We start from the raw sequence: 22,224 nt of genomic DNA, 5'->3' as shown, positions 1-22,224 counted from the left end.
CTTCTGTGACTTTCTATCTCTTGAGGATAATCTACTCCTAATAAGGACAATTGCTTAGATTTATTACCCCACTGAGGTCTTGTTAAAGATCTAACAAAAATCCTATTTAAATGAAAAGGACAATAGAATTTAAAGTCAGTGTAGAGTTTAATTAAAACCTGAAACAATGTCTTCATGCATTAGAAAAGCAAAAACAGATTTCAAAGCTGTTAAACTACGTGTAATTGGCATAAACTATCCATTGAGCCAAAGTTTAAAAAAAAGCCAGACTATCATATGGAAATTGAAGTCTATTAATAAATAAGAAACCTGATACCTGTGCATAGCACCATATTTTTGCATGCATTTTTTATTTGCCTAATTTGCTAAGCATATTTTAGAGCAAACATGAAACAAGCTAGCTGTTAAGTTGAACAAATCCAAAAGGGACAAAAAGAGACTGATTGAAATCAATGCATTAACATGAACCAGCATTTAAAAACGTTTCATAATGTTCCCAAAGAGAGCATGTAAACTGCAGCAGTCTCAGTGCAAAACTGCTGTAATCTGTGTTCCCATGTAGTCATTATTCATACATGGGAGTATACAGCTCCTAAGTAATTTTTCATGCATGAATAGTTTAAAACCCAAAATCACTGACATGAATCCACTAGGGAGGCCTCCCATTTGAAAGTTAACGTCTCGAGAACTCTGTGAAGGAATGTGAAGCCAGATACCAGTCCATGTGCTGACAAAACTTTTCTGAAGGGAAGGATCTGCGTGGAGCCTCACTCCGACCGCAGGCACACCCAGGCCTTCCCCAGCCCCAGAGCCACCGCCGGCCTCCTGGGTCCCGTCTGCAGAGCCAAACCCTGCAAGGCCGCAGAGCAAAAGCCTGCATGGCCACAGAGCCAAACCCCGCAGGGCCGCAGAGCCAAGCCAGGTCTTGCCACCTCTCCCTTCCCCTACCGACATGCAACAGGGACCTCGCACACACGGAAGGCAGGTCAGCACTACAGCTGCTTTGGGCACACACTTTCCTTTTCAGGAGAAAATAAATTCTGAGACAAAAACTATCCCATAACCTATTTCTGCATGAAGGAAAAGGCTCTTTTCTTTCTATTCCTTCCCACAGGAAGGGTGACGGGCTGGCTGGGGCGGGCAGACGCGGATGGGCTCGGTGCAGAGGAACTGCACACCGAGGCGCTTCACGCAGCAGTGCCTGGAAATGGTGCCCCGGCTCGGCCGTCCGCTCTGGCTGGCCCAGCTGTCACCCGAGAGTGACAAAGTAAGAGTCAGGAGGGAACTGCGGTGTTGAAGTGGGTCACACGACTCCCTCATTTGGAAATCCCGAAAGGATGATACGTCACCTTCCCTCTGCAGCACATCAGTCCCTTGTTAACTATTTAACCAACTTGGTTACAATACACTGCAAGTCCACAGAACTGGCCATTTTACGTAGGCCTCTCCCTGTTTAAAATTACAACTCTTACTCTACGGTACAGTCGGCGCCCTTTATTTTAGCTTGCATTTTGCATGGGTGTTCAGTATTAAGGGCTCCCTTTAAGTCCGGAAACACCTGCCCGAGCAAGGCCAGCTGCGAGCCGTGCCACCAAGTCCCTGCGGGGCACGGCTGGGCGGCGGTGGCGGCCGGGTCCCTCCCGCCGTCCCTGCCCGCGGCTCTGTGTGTCACCTACCCGGCAGTGCCGAGACGCGAGAGCTCTCAGGACAAGCACGGTGGAACAGACCATGGGGTGCCTGCAGCACAAGCTGTGCCATACCACGGTCTCACCCTGAGCCTGGTGCCAGCACCGAGGGGTAGCGCACGGTGACACTCGAGTGCCACCGGCTAAAGCACCCGGAGGGCGGCGCCCCGAGGGCGGCAATCCCGGCCGTCCTGGGCCGCCTCCACGCGCGGCCAGCGAGGCGGTGGCCTCCGTCCCGCACGGCCCACGGGCTGCAGGGAGCGGGCGCGGAGCCAACGCCCCCGCGCTGTCCCCCCGCGCTGCGCCGGGGGCGCGGAGCTGCCGCGGGTGCGCAGTGAACGAGGGCTCGTCCACGCACGGTTCCTGCACGGCGGACAGGCGATTCCTCAACGCGCCTCAGACCGGCGATTGTGAGCGCAGTAAGGGGGGGGAAATGTCCCATGTCAGCCCTGTGTGAAAGACATTAAAACACTGAAGTGTGCGGTGCGTCCTGGGGGTTGTATTCCTCAATGACCTTTTTAAAGAAATATGGTCTGAAATCTCTTGTCAGGGTCTGCAGGAAAGACACAGTTGTTTACAAATGGTAGCTAGTACTTGGAATTACCTATTGCACTTGGTGACAAAGAGCTTCTCATTTCCCATTCCATCCACACAAGGAGTGGAAATGTCAATTTAGTGCTGCTCTATTTTTAGTTCTTTCACTACAGATACAAAGCCTAGCACAGTTTGAAGACAATGAGGAATGCTATGAAGCTGGGATGAAATCTTGGAGCATCACAAGCCCTTCCAACCACCTCTATAGCTAACAAGCAGAACTACATCTTGGTAAATTACGACTAAGCTCCAAATAAAAAATACTCTTTAAAATAAACTAATAGCTGCCAATGACAATTCTAAGCAGGATTTAGGATCTCTGTTTCATTAATGTTATGTAGTTCACTTGCCACATACATGAAACAAAGGCTACTTTCCAATTCAAGGACGAGTGAAATAAAACCGTGGAAGGTAACATTTGAGTCTCCTTTGCTCTTTGTACACATGCACATGTATCCCTTGGCAATAACAGCACTGCCAAGGGATAAGAGACAGGCTTCTCAAAAGATAATTCACAAAACAACCTTACAGAACAATGGCCTGGTACAACACCTGAATGGCACAGGGCAAGAGTGGAGCTCCACAGCGTCAACAAGTTTTTCTGACAGAACACAGATTTACACTCAGTAACTATTTTCATTACTGATTGGGTTTCCACATCTTCACAAGCACATTCCAGTCATACTTCCAAAAGTATCTGGCCAGTTAGCACAACCTTGTATAGCAGTAGACAAAATGGCATCTGCATAAAGTTTGCGTACAGGGGAGAAAAGGCAAAATTCAGGCATGAAAGTGAGGTTTGTTCCAAACTCAGCATTAACCGCAGAGCCTCAGTGCTTCATGTAAGAAACAGGTGGTTCCTAAAGCTGTGCCTCTGAAGGAGGCAATACTTTGTCCACTATTTTTTCTCCTGTTTTGCTTTTTAGTCATGCTATGTCCTAAATTCAGTCTTAGAACAGATAACCCACTCCTGCATTAAAAGTTATGGGGGAGACTTTTTTATAAAACCACATCTATCCAATGTTTCCTTAGTAAACTTATTCTGTTGGGGTAACAGATTGTTGTCCCTGTCCTGGAGGGAGCTGATGCTGGGCATGTGGCTGCTCTGTGTGTCCTCCCTGATGCAGAGCTCTGGGACTCTCCTTCCAGGGCTGGATCATGATGTTTACATGTCTGACACCAACTCTACCTATGGCTGCACTCACAGATTTTTCAGTAAACACACAGCTACAGCACCTGACACTATATCAGTCCAGCATTTCCCAAATATTAGGGGTATGGGAGAATGCAGATAAAGTACTTTACTTCCTTCTGTGCATCATCCCACTCCAGGAGAGGAAGCAATTTCTCACAGGGCTTAAGTAAGCAAAAGGTGATGACTACAATTAACTAGGGCCACAAATACAAATTATAATTACCTCAGTAGAGAGGTAAATGTTTCAGCGCTAACATCTGAAAACTTGAAATTTGGTGACATATTTTCAAACCAGCCTCAGAGTGCCAAACAACCCAGAGGAATAGATATAGCTACTCTGGAAAGTGTTAATGCAGATTAAATCCAGTCAATAGCAGAAGTCAGAGTTATTCATAAATTCTGATTTCTCAGATCTGCTCTTCCAGAAGAAAAGCACTTTATGAATGCAACAGACGCTTTGCTTTTGAACACACTTCAGTAGATCTCAGTACTGCTCATGCACACCTGAACAAGCAGGAGTGCATTCAAGGGAGGGAGCCAGCCTGTCCCACATCTGTTATAACTTACCCACTTGCAGGACTAACACCCAGTTATCTCTATAAAGCTCAACCAAACAAAACCAGGAAGAGGTAAAGGTTTTAGAGCAGTTAGTTCTTTTTCATCCTGTCCACAAGGACCCCAAACTAGCAATTGTGTTTAGGTAGATATTCTCCTGTTTGATAAGCACACACAAAATCCTGATTTATAAATGCAAATGTTACTGGAATGACAGGATAGAGTTGTTCTTTAAATCATGACAAGTATGAACTGTTGGAGACCTAGAATTAATAAAAAAGCTTGAAAATTAATGTTTCCATTGTGTCACTGCAGGGCAAATCTTTCTCTCCAGTCCTTCCAATCTGAAATGGTTCACAGAGGTGCCACAGACACCTGCTCTAAGAAACTCACCTTTCTCCTGTCACTTCTAAAGCTTGCTCTGTCCCACAACCAAAATCCCAGATCCTCTGTAACACTGCCAACAAGATCTCAGATTTCCCTTCTCTACCCAACTTGGGAGCATCAGGTGTCTTCACCCCTGAGCACTGCTCAGTTCCTCTTAGAGGAGGAGATGTCTGCCCCTTCCAGAACACAGGAGGCAAACAGGTGCCCTCTGTATAACTTTCCTCACACCTGCAAAAGTTGCAGCAAGAGAGTATAACTACTTCTGCAGTGAGCTCAATGTTCACCATCCACACAGGAAGGGGAAGTACAGGAACATCACAACCAACTGAGGAGGGCCTTGGGTTTTGCTTTGAGACAATCCTTTTTATATACAAAGACTGTAGAAAGTCATATTTTCTTGAGCACAGTTGCTTTTTAAAAGCAGGAGGATTTTTTTCTCAAAATTCAAAGAGGCACTCAAATGCACTAAGCATAAACATGCTTTAAGCATTTTATTAAGCAAGCTGCTTCTAATTGTCACAATGACTGGTCCTATCTTATTGGCAGCTTTTCCCAGTCACTAATGCTGCATGAACATGCAGAAACACCCATCTACTAGAACAAAATGCAACGAAGCCTCTACCCAACTTTGGATCTGCTTAAACTGACAGCAAAGTCACAAGTTACAGCAGGAACTATTTTTAAATATTCTCAAGAAAATACAATTAAATAACGGAACTAGAAAAAAAAAAAATCACAGCAGGTCCTATACAAGTGTTCAGATGAGAACTTAAAATAACACCTTATTTCTTTTCAGGTTACCATTTGTTTTGCACTACATTTAAATATCCTACTGTGTCTCTAGGCAGTGTGAGACAGTCATTCTGCAGCAAAACTTCTGCCAAAGTAGGCTCTGGTGGTGGAATGCATTTAGAAATGATGGCCAGATGATGGCATGGTAAACGTCCTTCTTTTGACAGGCCATACATGTCTATTAGAAATATTCCTTGTTCCATATGCATGTGAAGGATCAGACACATACACTCCTCACTCAGAACAACTACCTCCTGGAACACGTCAGCAGAGTATTTACTGCCAAATCCAGAAGGAGTTTGTGATTCTTACATTGTCCCCATTAATGAGAAAAATGTCACTACACAAAAGCGCTCTCTTTTTTTCCCTTTCTTATCAAATCCTTCAAACAGCTGATAACTAGCTTTTATAGATTGGAGAGTCAGATGGGATTCTGAACCTATTATTTTACTAAAACCCCAGGGGTCAACTTATCACCCGAAAACCATTTTACATGGACAATTTGACTTTCATGTGGAGTGCCAGAACATACCCTAGATGGAAATCTAAAATAAATTATATGGAGTAGTGCCTTCTTTGTGCTGAAATTTATCGGTCCCACACTACAATAATTTTGAAAATTGTATCCCTTAAGCTACAGTGCTGAGATATTATTAACTGCTTGAACTGAAAGAGCAGGTCTGATCGGTTGCTATAAAGTCTATGAACAGAGACTAATTTCTATTGAACCACATGCTTATCTGAAGCTGTGTTTCACCATTGCAAGCTGCCAACTTTATTTTCTTCCAGAATACACTGCCCATCTTTTTGCCATCATCCTCAGTATGCACTGTCACTTCAGCAAATCCATTCCAGGAGCTAAGAATGTATCTAAGCTTCTGCTAATACGGTTGTCTGAGACAATCACACCCAGGAGACAGGGAGGGAGATGCATCCACTTGTACCTCTTATCTTCCTAACACAGGTTATTTTCCTCACTAAGCAAGCCTCCAGTGTCTGAAATGCATCTCTGGGATGTATCACAAGATAAGCATATCTATTTCATGACTGACAATTTCTCTATCACTTCCGCTGCCATACTTAAGAACTAACATTATTTGATAATGTGCTGATGCTTTGGTCAATGCACCGTTTACATCTGTTAGTACAATCTTTAGAAACCAAATTGACCTCAGAGCCGGAAATCTTTATAATTGAGAAGATACTGAAAATGATAAATGATAAATAGTCACCCAGCTGCTGGGTGACTATTCTTTGAGGGGAAATTCCCAACTAGACAGAAAAACCTTCTCCAGGCATAACACATAAGGCACAAGGATAGAGTTCTGGGATAAAAGAAGTGTATTTCCTACACACAGGAACCTAACAAGTCTGGAATAAAAGAGCTAAAATATTACTCCATACCAGGAAAAATAGTAATAAATCATACTGCCTCATTTTCATTCAGATAATTTAATGGCCCTTATAAACGGAAAGAAATTGCCTAAAAGGAGGTTCTGGTTTGCACATCCAAGTTTCTAGACAGCACTACTTTCACTTTTTCTTTACTAGACAGTGTCAAGCTCTCCATGAGGCATTCAAAACTAATGACTATTTACTGTGGCAAATCAATCTCTCTAAGCAGAGAACCTATTGCTTCCAGCAATGGCATTCAGCTCACTAAGACCTTTGCCAGGCAGGAATTTGAAAACCAAGGCATGGCAGTTCTCTTCCAAACCTTTTAATGCCTGTCTGTCCAACATCTTTCTTTTATTTTAGGATGGCTCTAAGAAGCAGTAGGAGCCTGTCAGTAAGTGGACACTTGTCCCGAATGAGTGGCTTGGCTGTTTAAAGAAACACCATCAAAGGTATTGGCAAAGCAGGATATAAGAATCTGTGAAAATATACAGAGTTCAATGGCAAGGTTTGCTGTATTACTTATTGTATTATACAGATTAAAGCATTAAAAAAGAGTAATATTTCTGTGTCTACTTTCATTACATCCTATCATTTATTAAAGTGACTAGAGCAAGTTAGCAGCCTTTTTCTGTCTCACTCAAACAGCAGGAATTCTCTCACATCACAAATTCACAGTACTGGAGACAAGGAAAAGTGCCAAGTTAGGAGCTTTCCACTTGCACTGATGAATATTCTGAGTACTTTTAAATGCTTAAACTGATGAGATAAATGTTTTGGAATTAGATCAAAATAAGAAATTTATAATTTCAAAGGATAAAGCCTGAATCTAGCTGGAAGTATGATCAGGTATCAACATGCAGCAGCTTAAAACAAGTTATGCAAGCTGACCTTAAGATGTGTGAATATCAGGTTTCCAATGCAGAAATATGTATTTTTCAATATAGTTTTCTGAGCAGAAATCATGAGATGTCATTTATATGCAAATCAGACTATATTCTGCAGAAGCCATGGGAATTATTTGCACTTAATAAAGACTTATAAATAGGTTTTGTCTCTAAGTGGGTGGGGGAACAGCAAATATATCATAGCCATTTACAGTTACAAACGTCTTTTTATTTTCAAAGCTATATGCATCCTTTAATAGGAAGTTTCACAGTTACAAAAGAAACATTGTTTCCTTTATATAAACAAAATATCCTTACAGTTTTCAAAACAAAATGTTTTGCCTTATTCCCTATGCTCAGCTATCTAAAATATAGAAATTGCCATGTAGCCCCAGTCAAAAAGACATGCTGGTTCCATGCAGTATATGTTAAATACAGGCAGAAATTACTTGTTATTATATTTAGGCAATTTTATTATATTTGAAAGGACATATACCTTCTTTATGTGGTTTGTCCACCCAGTACCATCTACTACATTTCTGCAAAACATGTTAACATTTTCACACATCACCAATTACATGTGCCCCTTAAGTCCTGGCACATGGAAATAATCCATGTAAAAAGCACAAGAGGACAGACTCAGGACACTCAAAGCACTACATATTCCCCCCAGTGTAGTGTTTCAGTGTGGTAGGTAGCACACAAAGCAAACTGGGAACCAACTCTCCCTGACTGGTATTAACAGTCTGGACTGGGGCTCCTGTTAAAGGCAGGACTGCAAGTCAACAGTAGCACATCCTTTCCAGTCTCTTCACAACCAGAGGGAAGAGCAACAGTGATAGCATTGCCTAGAGACAGACAGACCTAGTGCTTACAGAGGTGCACTCCTTACCCCAGCCCATTCCATCTGAAACGCCCATCAGGGCACATGGAGACCAGGAATTACAACACTGGGAGAAAGTGAAGGCTTAAACTGATACCATTTAATGTCACACAGACTTCAAGAACAAATACAGAGGCATGGCTAAACCAGGTTTATCTCAACTGAACAGTGGCAGCCAATAAACATCTGTCCTTTTTCTATCTGATTGTTTTCAGTCAAGATGAATTAATCACTGAAAGCACTGTATGTGCCTCAGTTAATTCTCATGGAAGTCTTCCAAAAATTCAGTGTGTCATTAGCCCTCTGCAGGAAGAGACTTTTACCCTGATTAGTACCTTCTTTTCTATTTCCTTGTTAAGCAAAGGAGCTTGGAAAAAACCCAGGCATTCACAGATCTCATTTTAGAGATATAATTAAAGATTCTGGCAGTAAAACAATTGACATGATATGACTCTTTTGCTCATCTACATAACATGCAGACAAAGTGACATAAAGAGCTAATGCAAGACACCCTTTCTTTCAGAAGAGGTACCATCAATACTGTCATAATGATGCATTAGAATGGTATCATTTGTGCTCTGCAAAATGACTAATTTCAAATATTTTGTGCGTGTTGGTTTCATACAGAGACTTCTGTTCATTCTTTATCATTATTCTGACTGCCTTTAAGAGCACCAACTTTTATATATCATGTAACTATTCTGTGAAGGTATATCTAAGTGAAAATACACCCAAATAACAAGAGTCTGACTTGTTGCAACTGCTCTTATTTTGACAATTACTGTGATGTTTAACTCATTAAAATGTTCAAATACAGGAATAAAAGCTATATAATTAAAATGTGCTCAAGACAGGCACCACACAATGAAAATTGTTACAATACATTTGTAGTATTCTGTATGCTGTAACTTACCTTATACACAAAGATGCCTGGCAACATGTTTAAACACTATACTATTTTCCCTCTGCTTTTGAAGATTATAGGTTTTGAGTGCATATTGCATTTTCTTCAGGCCCAGATATGGTTGACCTCAGTTTCTATTTTGAAATCAGTATGTGTGATAGGACAAGGAAGCATATAAGGAAGTTGAAGTTAAATTAAAAGCAGGTATAAGCATGTCTTTTATTATGGGGAATCATGCAAGTAAGATAGTAAAATCTGACTTCTCATCATATTGAATTTTCTTTCACTTCTCCATTATAGAAAACTTTATTTTTTATAATGTAAATTTTGTAGAATCACCCCCAGACTAAAGTCTGTGGCATCCTGCTGTATCCCCAAAGAATTACTTACACAATCCCAGTGATTGAAACTCGAGCCACTCATTTAATGTTTCAAGTCTATGTAGAATTAAAATAAGGATCAGTTTAGACTCTAACAAATTTTTTATGTACTTTAGTCTGTATTTTACTCATTGTCAGTAGCTTAGTGTAAATGTCTGATAACATCCTGTTGAATTTGTCTTTTTTAGCATTTGGTCAGCACCTGAAACAAAGCATAGCCATCTCTTGCCCTTTTATTTACCTTAGGGAAGTTAGCTCCTTACATGGATAAAGGAATTCAGTGTCTCACATGCACAAGCAAAGCAATATTCAGTGAGCCTGTCTGTGAAATTACAGCACACCAGCTTCTCCGTGTCACTCTCAACACAGGTAATTGGACAGTTGCACCAAGAGCAATTCAGCCCACTTACAATCTAAAACATCTTCTGACAGTGTCTGCCTCTTTCTAGTGACTAGACAGGCAATCAATTAAACAATGGTAATTACAGCTCTCCATAGCTATATCAACACTTACCTTCTGGGGTGTGACCTGGGGTTTTGGTCTCCTGATCATTTATATGAGGCATCTTTTGAGAAACACCACTGTGCCTGCCTAGGAGCCACCCATCTCCCATGGAAATCAGAAGATGGTGAAGTGCAGGAGATAAAATCTGCATTCTTAAATCTTACCCTGACAGAGAACTGGAATGTGTACATGACTGGGATTGCTGGGTTAAATGTAGCAGTAGTACAGTAATTCTGACTTACATCAGCTTGGAAGCTTAATTTTAAAAAATCTGATAAAAAGAGATCTGACATACTAATAACTTTGAGATGTAATAAAATACTTGAGGTGTAGAAAAGTGAATTAAACTGGGGTCTGCTGGCATTTGCATAGTCAAAAAATTGTTGAGGGGTGAGTACTGAGGCTGCTTAGGTTAGGCCATTCTTTCATGCAGAGAAAGAGTTATATTAAGTCAAAAGTGTAGGAAACACTGGAGTCAAGCAAAATGTTAATAGTTGAGAAAATTACAACCTGGTAGTGGAGAAAAACATGGCTGCATTTAGTTGCACCACAATGTTGAAAGAACAGACAGCTAATGTTTCACATGTGATTATAACATTTTAATTCCTCACATTTTAAATAATTACAGTAAAATTTAACATTCTCTTGGATTTTAGGCAATATCATAAATTCTACTAACTGTTGAACTTGCAAAGTCTACTATTCAAACACTAAAGCTACAAGAAAATATCCAAATGCAATACCTGGTGCCTAAACCTGTATTAGGACACATGAATGTCCATTTTATGACCTTGGGTAGGAAACTGAACAGGGAAGAGAGTTTTAGAGTATTTTTACAGACATTTAACAACTGGTTTCCTGAGAATCTGGAAACATATCTGCTTAAGCTGCATTTTTTTATTAACACATTCATAGCACTGTCAAAAGGAATATCTAGAATCTAGAATAATCTATCATCCTATTACTTCTGTTTATAAATCTAATTATTTTACAGCACTATGAAAAATTCAACTTTAGAGAAACTGAAAGAAAAACCTGAAAAATATTACAAAATTTCCAAGGAACGAGTCTTTCATTCACCTAAAGATTATTTGAGAAGCAGGACATGTTATTATAAACACTTAAACCTTTACTTTCTCTAATGGGATTTTCTGTTATCTATTAAAGTACCCTCAAATTATGAACTATTCTCCTTTGACACATTTCAATATTTTTCTTTATAATCCTGAAAACAGCAAGGTGAACAAAAATACTTTAATACTTGTAAAACAAGATATTATTTCTTACATTCCATAAATTATACAACAAAACTGGTGTCTAATTTATTGTATATTCTATGCAGCAATCCAGCTATTAATAAATAGGTATACAACAGGAATCAAACTCTCTTGACTGGAGCCTTCACTGTAAAATTGACTGTAAGTTCTTTCCTCAGCACTTACAATGTATTTTGTTTACATGTTTTACAAAATACCATCAAATATTCCAAGAAAGGGCTTGACATCATTGGTTTCATCATCAAGAAGAAATCTAAAGATTAAGCAAACAAACAAATAAGGTATAGCACATCAAAACCTATGGAATCAGGAACACTATAGAGTTAAGAGAAACCAAGACAAGCAATTTTAAGTAATGTGTCTTAAGAAAAATTATTTGTTACTATTATTGAGAAAACTAAACTTTTTAGCAATGAATATTAGAAACTAACACATTCACCAAAAGTCTCTATTCCATGAAGAACTAAGCACTGAAACACTGAAGAAACAGAAAAACATATGTAACTTTTCTTACCTTGGATCTACTTCTTTTTCCTGCTCTTTTGTGAAAATAAAAAAATCTTCTTTCCTAGTGAATTTAGAAGAGTCTGAGATTATTTCTGGGATGGAAGAACACTGTAAACTTTTTTGCTCTTGAGAAGGACTTGAATGTGTTTTTTCTTGAAAACTGAACTGCAACACAAAAGTTTAAAAGTATACATGGTTAAACCAACTGAAACTCCCAGATTGTTGTACAATATAGTACTGGTATTTAATTGATATTATGATATTTGACAAGAACCAAGCATGTGACGAATCCAAATATATACTGGACAGAGAAATTATCAAATTGAGTAAATAGTTTTGAGATCATGCTATATAAAGTAAATTCATATCCTATTTCTTTGCATCAGGAATATCCCAATGAACAGAGAATGATTTGGACAATTTGAAATTCATGATATCCTAATTGATTCATCAGTCAGATATGGCAGATATATTTACACCATAAGTACTCAAATGATAGAAAATTCAGCTGTCAATATATTTTTACTCACCAAGGTTGTATTTCTAATCTGTGCAGATAAATTCACTTTTGATGTGCTATTGACCACAGAAACATCTGAGTTGTGAATCCTGGACTCATCTTGTACCGTGCATGAACTGAAAATACCAAGTTGAATAATTTCAGTATTTTTACAGAAGGGAAAAATTATTTTCTGTTCAATTCAGGTTTTTCTACTTATCTCTCTGCACACTTAAATAAAAACCAAATTAAAATAATGCAACAAGTCATGCCTTTTAAACACTGAAATTTCACTCACTTTTATGAGTGAACAACATTCTATACATTTAATTACACAGATACAAGTGAAATACAGACAATATTTTAAACTGAATAAAATAGTAGTAAATTATGTAAGTCTTACTCTTTTGAAATGTTATTTGTGGCTTTGCTTGATGTATACTGGCAGAGGGGTTGACATTCATCTGGACTTTGAAGGCAGATATTTCCATGTTCTGCAAAAGAATGAAAGCTTTAAAAAGAGGGTTGAGAAGAAGCCACAACCCCTTCTAAATATTTCCCATGTTATGATAAATAGTACTTTAAAAATTATGAAAGTGTCTTAACACTTGAAATATTTCTTTGGGTTTTGGGCTAATATAAAGATAAGCAGAGATATACAGTCAATATACATTGTGAAACAACAATTATGCAGTTGCAGGCCATCAAAAAACTTTAATTGTGAGTTTTTCAACTGTCCCTTCTGTATTGGATTTGTCACAATATACGTGACATTCAAGGCAGAATAATAAATGTCAGTCTAGTCAATTAACCAAAATTTTCAGGTGGTTCTATTAATTGTATATTATTATAATTTATTCTCAAATAATAGCCTGTAGAATAATTTTAGGAAAGGAAAAAGTTTGTTGAAATTACCTTACCTAATTCTCTACTGACAAAATTACTGGCAAATACCAATTTCTCATCATCAATATCATCCCAAATATCATCTCTCAGTTCAAAGTCCACATTCAAAGCATCTGAAAAACAGTATCTGCTTTTATCTGTGGCAGAAAAATATGAAGCATTAATTTAAATATCAAAACAGTGAACACTGCAATTTTAAACATTAGCAATAACTTACTACTCTTTCCACAATTCCAGGATTGCAGTTGTTTCTGAGATACTTCTAAGGTATTAATATTATCCTCCTGGTCCACTGAAGGTGACAAAGATGACAGTTTATTGCTAGACCTATTTAAAAACAATAAATCAATGACATGTCTGTAAAACAATTACAGAAAGTGGCAAAATAAATTTATTCAGAAAGCAATTCTTAGTAATACCTTGGCAAGGCTGGCAATAAAGCCTTAGGTGTAAAAACAAATTGTTTGAGATCCACATTTTCAGCTTGATTTAACATCTCCATCTAAAGAAAGCAAAATATTATAACTTATAAGATATAAACATACTAAGAGCTATTATTTTTTAACAGGGTTAATGGCATCATTAATATTCTAAGTTAGCACAATATTTAAATGTCATAAAACCTTTCTGATGTCTGTCTATCTAATGCATTCAGTTAAAAAGGTTTGAGTTATGTGCTTCTGGTGGAGGTATGCAAGCACCCCGGCAAAGCCAGACTGGTTGACTCTCATCTGCGTTAGCTGTAGGCTAAATAGTCCTCTACTGCAAACAAACAAGCAAACAAAACTGTGAGGTAGAAATAAAACCCTCCAATACCTCAAATGTCATTCTTGCTGCAGAAAGACCTAGTTTACCACTACATTCAGAGGAATAAAGTGCAAGCCATGAAATGTTTCAGAAGTTTAAAACCAATGGGGATAGTTTTCTTATAAACAAGTGGATCTACTTGCCAGTGAAAAAGACTCTTAGTAGCATGACTAATAAATACCACAATTTAATTCAGGTAATATTTTGCCAAACCAAGTCACAGTGCAGTACCCTCCAACAATGCCTCTGAACCTCACCAACCACAACCTATCAAATGCCATAAAAGAAAAGATATAGAGGATGTGCACAAAAGTGGATCAATGGAAATGTCCCAAAGAACAGCAGAACCTCTCAAAGATTCCTGGACCTTTGTACTTCCTTACTTTTTGCTCTCCACACAGAAAAGTCAAACTTGGATGTTCATGTTTAGTGATAGAATTCTCTCTGCAAACAATGCCTACAAATATGTAACAGATTAAAATAAACCTATGAAATGGCTTACTGCATTCAAGCAAACCTTTAGACGTTTTACTGGGGGTATAGATGAAACTGAGTTCCTGCTCCTTAAATCAGCTAGGTACAAAGAAAAGTTTGTGTCTCCATTCATCTGTGACTTTGGAGGTACTCCAGTTTTACCTGAGAAAATGAAGTAAAATAATCTTTAGATTAGTTACAAGGGATAAATCCTAATTGTTTTCAAATTACTTTGAAAAACTTTGCCACTAAGCTTAATATCTTCTGTTAAAACATTCTAAAAGATTTCACATGCCAAGTACAAGATTTAACACAGTATTCATATAAAAGCATAACAAGCTTGACATTTTTTAAGATATATGCTAAGTACAAAAAGTATTATTAATCATTGTAGTACCTATAAAAGTGCTATTGCCAAAGCTACTTATAATTGCTTTTATGACTGCAGCATAACAACCCATTCTCTTGCTGGTATTGTTTCTGCTAACGTAGCCATTGGCATGATGGGAGCTGTTCTAAATTACATTTCTCTAAAAGTATCAGAAGTAGTAGATTTAATGAAACTCACAGCAGTCATGCCCACACACATCTTTATTTTTACAGCGGTGGTTGCATTCTCTGTTGCCAAATTTCTTGTAAGCAATCTCCTGTTTAGATCTGCCTCCTAGATAAATATAATACAGAAATTCGAACAGTAATATTGGATACCAAACACCCATGATTTTTCTAACTTTCAAAATCATCAAAAAATTGCAGTGTAGTACTTTACGAGTAGAAGCAGCAGAGTTGTATTTTTATTACCTTTGAGAAAGAAACAGCAGGGATGAATAAAGATTTAGTTCCCTAGTGAAAGCAAAATTCAATTTTCTGTTGACTTTAGTATCAGCCAGATACTGTGATCTGACCATTTACCTGTATCTACTTTTGCTGCTGGCAAGCTTTGAGGTGAGCTATAACATTTATCAAGTGTAGATTCAGCTTTCAATTTTTGATTTGTAACCACCTTACGTCCCTCTGGTTTTGGTGTTAAGTAGAAGGCTGTATATGCTCGCTGTATATCAAGGCCAACTTGGAAAATAAAAAGACAAAACTATTAAAACAGCTTTAAACTGTTTCTATACTACAATTATCTTCAGTTACTCAAAGATCATGGAAATTTAAAAAAGTAATTTGCCCTTAGAGCACACTCTTGTATGACCAGATTCTTTAGGATTGAGATTAAAAACCCCAAACATTTTTTAGAATTAAAGACATAGTTACTAGAAGAAAAATGAAATTAGTTCCTTTAACCAAATGTTCTTGTATTGATCAACTTTAAGCTTACTTTTGTTAAAACTAAATTTACCAATGACTTTGCACAACTGATAAAATTTTAACTTTTAAACTCTACTCCAGTCTGTGTTCAGGAGTATCAGCAGCTCTGTACTGGCAAAGGCAAAAAATGAACATGTTTATAATGCTTCTCAAGTTGAAGGCCAATATTCATGACAGACTGAGAGACACCCTTTGTAAAGAGAGCAATTTTGTCTTTTATTAGGGAAATAAAATTTGTTGGAAAACCAGACAGGCTTTTAAAAAATGTGAGATTTCTTTGAAGTCTGAAATAGGAACAGACTTAAAATAAGTAGAGACTAGGAAGACCTGGTTTTAGTATAATTTCACCATTACCAGTTTCAGAAAAATTAACTGTTGTGCTGAGTTTTTCTGAACTCAGTACTGAGTATTTTATCTACTGTACCTCTAGATAAAAGGACAATTTTCATTTCTGTGTGGTTAGAAAACTCTTTTTCCCAGAGCCACAGGTCTAGCTATAGAAATATAGATTATTCCAGGCTTGATTATTGTAATAATCTCAATGTCAATATTTACCATGGAAGCATCAAGTACACTTCAGTTAACCTAACACACAGCACTCTTTTTTACTGGTGGGGCATGATGACAGAATTCAATGGAGCCAGTTTATCTTTAAATTGTTTTTTGAAGTTTTGCGTTTCAAGGTCATGAGGTGCTCCTTTACTGCTATAGTTCCAATTGTATGGAAGTTGTCACTGAGGGGACTCATGTTTAAATCTGCACACAGTAAGGCACAACATTTCCAGCTGTAGGAATTTCTTGTTACCAAAGTGGAGACGACCACATCCAACACCTCTTTACTACAGTGCAAAACCTAACCACTCACAAAGGCAGCTCTGCTCAGCATAAATAAACTGTCAGGCTGATAGGTTATCTCTGCTGAGAGTTAACCCACTTGAAGGAGAAGGACAAAAGAGAATCCCAATCTGTATCAACAGAGCTAAATATTGTCTCCTAGTAACAGTTTTGATGCTTCGCAGTTCTTTATGTGGTAGTAAATGAAATACACAGATAAGTAATTGTGAGAGGTAGGATGCAGCCCAGTAAAATACATGTTATAGAGGTTTGTTTCCAGACCAGCTCACTTTATTATACTTTGGCTTAACAGAAAGCGTTTTAGCAATTTGTTCCAAAATCTCCTGCATATTGGTTTTTAATTCAAAGAATACCTTAACCTACCATAATCAGAACTAATTAAATTTATACTAATGTCTTCTGATTTAACAGCTCTTTTAACTTCAATTTTCTTCATCCAATTTCCAGTTTTCAGGAGCACAGAATCCCTGTAATGCATCAGCAAAGTTGTTAGACAAGGACAACATACAATGGTATCTGTAACCAAGTGAAAGAGCCTGAATTTGGTTCTACTTCTTTCGTTCTGCTTGATAATTGGCCTAAGAATAACTTTTCAATCATGTATGATTTATGGCCATAAGAGGGCCAGGATCCTGCAGATCAGTTTCAATTTTGCCCAAAGTGCCAGACTTTGGTCAGAATTGTCATGAAGGTCAAGCAGTTGGAAAAGATTCTGTTTCTCTTTTCCCATTTGCTCCAAGCATCTCTTAGCCAACTGGAGAATTTAAATCCATCTCTGAGGGGAAAAAAAAAAATATTTCTAAAATATAATTAAAGAAATACAGCTAACAGGAGTAAGTAACAACTGTTTTTTTCCATAATTTTAAAAGGTATTTTACTTGTTTTATATTTATGGGGAAATTATTATGACTTTTCCATAATATGACATTGATGTTTAACAGATATTTACACGTGCTTTCTTCACTGACAAGCACACTGGCATGTTTTGGGGGTTGCTGAATTTTGTGTAGCATTTTAAATGACAACAGTGACTAGAAAATGCTGTAGGATAAAGAATAATTTTGTACTATTAGACATCAGTAGGAAATATTGAAAATCTGCCTGAAAGTCACAGAACAGATGAAAAATCAACACCATAAAACTATGTGAGGCAAAAAAACCTGATCATACATACATAATTTTGTGATTAATAATGACTTGGTTGTCAGCATCTCCTATGACCAATGTAACATAGTGAAAGTCTGGCGCTGTTCTCTTTGTCTGGAGCTGCTCATAGTTTGTTAGTTTGATGGTTACTAAGATTTCTGCCAACGTGTCACTGTATTTGGGAAGCTAGGGAAAATGATACAGAAGACAGAACTGATAAAATATGCAGAGGAAAATATATGCCCCCCATAAATTTCTATCTGTTGATACAAGCACAAAACCTCAACTTAAGCAATTTGAATTTGTGGTACAATTTTATTTGTTCCTCTGAGACACTGATTTTCAGCACTAACTTGGTGATAAGCTGAATACCCTAAGTTTGATTCAGTACTGAGAATCAAGGACAAATGCAAAGAGAAATAGGCAAGAATATGATTTGTTATATAGAAATTATATTTTGGCATCCCAACATTCCTCTAGAAGATTTTTATAATTGTTAAATCTTCATTCTGAGAATTGAGCTACTCATCTGGTATTATATCAAGGGAAAAGTAAACTAGAACTGATTGTTATACCAAGAGAGTTTCACACATCTATTGAGCTTTTAACTTCAAAAGTGTCTTCATTTCTATCAACTTTAAGGTCACTTTTCAAATTTTGCATTTTAGAAAGCTAGAGTGTCTTTGTGATCCGTATAAAGACAAAATGCATATCAGAACCTCAAAGCTCTTGATTACACATAGAACTGTACCCTTCCTTTGAAAGGGCACCAGCTAGGTTAATGTACTAACTTATTGTTTCTCTATATTCCTAAGTGTGCTGTAGAAAATAAACATGCATTAATAGTATTTCAGTTAGCTGTATTTGGATGCTTTGCTGTCTCTAGGGTTTGTTTAAATTCAAGATAGAAGAGACCTCTCAGACTCACATATAATGCTAGAATGTGAATGTACTGGTACACATCTGTAACATAAAATGCTATCAACAAGAGAGGCCAATTTATTATGGGGAATGCCTGTTCCAAGGCTCTCCTTTGAGATTTAGGAGTTTCATTCTACCTGCTAAGCTGGAAGGAGGTCACAATATTGTCTGATCTTCCATCTGGGAAGACTCAGAACTGCTTTAAGTCAGGACTTGTTTTTTCATTTAATAAAACCAGCATAAAAACATAAAATAAATATGAAAAAATGTACCTGTTCAATTTCAAGTTCGTATTTTGGAAGATGCAAAACAGACTCTTTTATCTGGTTTCCAAAAGGAGGATGTCTGTTTAAAATCTGCAAAGATGTAAATCCAAGGAATCAAAGTCACCTGAGTAATTATGTTAGCAACAAAAGCTCCTTTCATTCTTGGTTCTCTACTGTCATTGATGCCCAGAATAGCAACATTACCAAAAGGAAATTCCAACACTTGTAAAAGTTGCTACTGCTTCAGTTCAGATAATTCAATCACCTACCAATGACTACTCAGGTTTTATATGAGATGACTCTTCTATGCTGCACAAGCTTTAACTAAAACAAAACAAATTACAAGAAAAAACACAAAAGGAGCCAGAATGATAAATCAAATTTCCAAAGTCAAAACAGAAAAACCAAAGTAAGATTTAGAAGTCTGTTATATCTTCCAGAACACTGGAATAACAGCTTCCACAGAAAAGAAGCCAAAAGCCAAAGAACCAGTCCTAGAGTAACATTTACCTTTCCTAAAATAAGAAGTGTTTTGTAGATGATTTAGAAGATTTTTATTCTACTCCTATCTCAAATTTGCAATAATGGAAATTTGGGATTTTCATAATTAAGATACACTAAGAGAAACTGTAAATACATATTCCCTTTTATATTTTTCCAACACTTCTAATAGAGAAGTGCATATTGTCCTTTGTTACAAACCATGTTCATGATGAAATTCTACATATTTAAGCATCTGCTTTCCACAGCCAACCAAATCAGTGAAATCATCATTCACATTAAATTTGCTACAACAAAACATCATACACATTTTCAAGGAAAACCAGCAGCAGCTACATAGTTTTTAAAATTCTACTAGTTAAAATTAATAAATCACCTAAACATCTAAATTTTGCTATGACCATATAGCAAATATATTTAACTATACTGCTTTAACTGCTAACAGTATTAATCCTCAGTATTTTCCCTATCATATTTATCTATGTACAAAATAATAAGTTACCAATTCAAGCTCTCTTGCATTTATGTCTTCAATTTTTTTAAATGATGTCAGCCCAGCATTTACCATAGCATTTGACAATGATACACCTGTGAAAAACACATATACAAGTTTTATGCTGTTAAAGGACAATGAATAACCTCAAATTATTGTAACAACTGCATTACAGCAGGTAAACCCAAAGCATAAATAACTCTGTTACATTTGATGCAGCTTTCTGCCCAGCAAGTCACTAAACTTATTTTCACTCAAGTATTTCAGTAGTAATTAATTTCTCCATTAGTAAAGAGAAAAAGAAATGCAATACAAACCAAACATGAAAATATACAATATTTCAATGATGACAACTTTTGCATTTTCTACAGTAAAACAGATTTTACATCACTTTCTGTAGGAGTCAAGAAATGTGTTCTGTATATATATGATAAAAAAGCATGCCATGCAGTATTCTTTGTCTCAGAATGTTTTCCCTATTCAAGAAATTATTTAATTATGTTAAAATCATAAAGACCTCAATGTTTTTGAACAAGTTAATAATGAAATTCACTGAAAAATAAATATTTATTATTATCTTCTACGAGTTATTCCAGCTTTAGCAAAAAACTTTCCCATGGGCATGTAAGCCACAAAAGCAGAGAATTCCATATACACTTTTATTTCTCTTTGTGATTCACCATACTTCCAGTGAGATTTAGACTTATCACAGCTATGAAAAAGCATTTAACTGACCTGGCATTACAGCCTTTTATAATAACTGCAATGATTGTATGTAAAAAATACTACCAAATACTTAGAATGAGTATTTGGATCCTTCTCACACAGTTCTGCTAAAGAGCTCTGCTAAAGAACGAATGTAAGAAATCTGAAAATTAAGTGGGAAAACTCTTAAAATACGTTTAGATTGCTTCTTGGAAGACATTACTGTAATCTTATAAGAAAATACTTAACTCAAGAATTTAATACTTTAGAGAAACAGAACACCTTTTTTCTTTTCATGTGTATTTGAACATAATACACATGGGTCTGACTTGGGGAAAACATCTTTTACCATCTTCCTGCTCCTTTGCAGAAGCTCTGCAGTCTGAATACTGAGAATTCTCAGATATTACTTCTTCTGCTAGAGCTGCTCCTCTGTTTCTTTATAACTGAAGCTGAAGATTAACTCTTTTACCCTAATTCCTAAAATGATAGAAGGATTTCTGCCAGTGAAGAGAATACCAGATGTAAATAAGATTCTTTTCTCTTTATTTTCATCTACACTTCTGAGCAAAACGAATAAATGGGGGTGGAAATAAAATTGAACAAGTAGTAAACGTCATAAATCCTGTATGACAACTGATCATTATCCTGTCTGTCAGAACAAGCAAACAGAAATCAAACCTACCATTCAGTAACAAGGGGGAGTATCATTATTGGACAAGAGCTGTAGAAATGCAGCAAGAATTCAACTGAAATATCAGTCTCAGTAAGGCCAAGTGTCAGTCAAAGAACTGTCACTCTAATAATGGAAATACTGACTAAAAAGGCATTTTTAAGGTTCAAAAACAGCACACTGAGCTAAGAGTTTAAAAATTAAGGATTTCTGAATATGCTACATGGTATCAGCAAGTTTCTGGGAACTTAATTTAACTCCAGAAAGAAACAGAAGATTAGTAGCCATAGGCAGAGGTTAAAAAATCGTATCATACTACAGGCATCAATTCAGTGTTTGATTCAGGAAAAGAGTGAATGTCAGAAGAATGTTCAAAAGAAGCTTGTGAGGGGAACAAATGACACTTTGGAAGTTAGCAGCTCTTTGTAACATATGCTGCAAGAGCAATGACAGCATAAGAATAAAGTACCCAGAAAAAGGAAAATTGGACAGACATGTCTGTATATATACACCTCTTATTAAAAAACTAAACGTGACTTTATTCTGGTGAATATAGTGTACAGGGAAGGATTTGTCTACACTGCAAGTGCCATATTTATCCCACTCATCCTAACTCCACAGAAATGCTGAACATGAGGCAGATTCCTCAGATGATGGTGTCAACATTGCCACAGGTGTGGGGTAGTGGAAATGTGTTCCCAGCACTGTGCACTGTGCT

At 37.1% G+C, this 22,224-nt stretch overlaps 1 protein-coding gene across 1 annotated transcript in view; it reads right to left on the bottom strand.

The window, feature by feature from the left end:
• Nucleotides 1-11,479: 11,479 nt before the first annotated feature.
• The window catches only part of HFM1 (helicase for meiosis 1), a 30,218-nt gene continuing 19,473 nt past the window's right edge, over nt 11,480-22,224 (bottom strand). The window contains exons 25-38 of the mRNA XM_059478069.1: nt 20,138-20,223; nt 19,141-19,224; nt 17,976-18,133; nt 17,165-17,268; nt 15,545-15,700; nt 15,201-15,296; nt 14,676-14,794; nt 13,771-13,853; nt 13,572-13,678; nt 13,366-13,464; nt 12,849-12,939; nt 12,477-12,582; nt 11,954-12,111; nt 11,480-11,692 (exon numbers count right to left, since the gene is read on the bottom strand). Coding sequence (XP_059334052.1) covers nt 11,626-11,692; nt 11,954-12,111; nt 12,477-12,582; nt 12,849-12,939; nt 13,366-13,464; nt 13,572-13,678; nt 13,771-13,853; nt 14,676-14,794; nt 15,201-15,296; nt 15,545-15,700; nt 17,165-17,268; nt 17,976-18,133; nt 19,141-19,224; nt 20,138-20,223 — 1,514 coding nt within the window. The 3' untranslated portion in view covers nt 11,480-11,625. The remainder of the gene's footprint in view (nt 11,693-11,953; nt 12,112-12,476; nt 12,583-12,848; nt 12,940-13,365; nt 13,465-13,571; nt 13,679-13,770; nt 13,854-14,675; nt 14,795-15,200; nt 15,297-15,544; nt 15,701-17,164; nt 17,269-17,975; nt 18,134-19,140; nt 19,225-20,137; nt 20,224-22,224) is intronic.

The sequence above is a fragment of the Ammospiza nelsoni genome, chromosome 9, assembly GCF_027579445.1.
Source record: "Ammospiza nelsoni isolate bAmmNel1 chromosome 9, bAmmNel1.pri, whole genome shotgun sequence".
NCBI lineage: Eukaryota > Metazoa > Chordata > Aves > Passeriformes > Passerellidae > Ammospiza > Ammospiza nelsoni.
The sequence above is the reverse complement of the archived record's forward strand: the minus strand, read 5'-3'. Positions and strand labels throughout refer to the sequence as shown.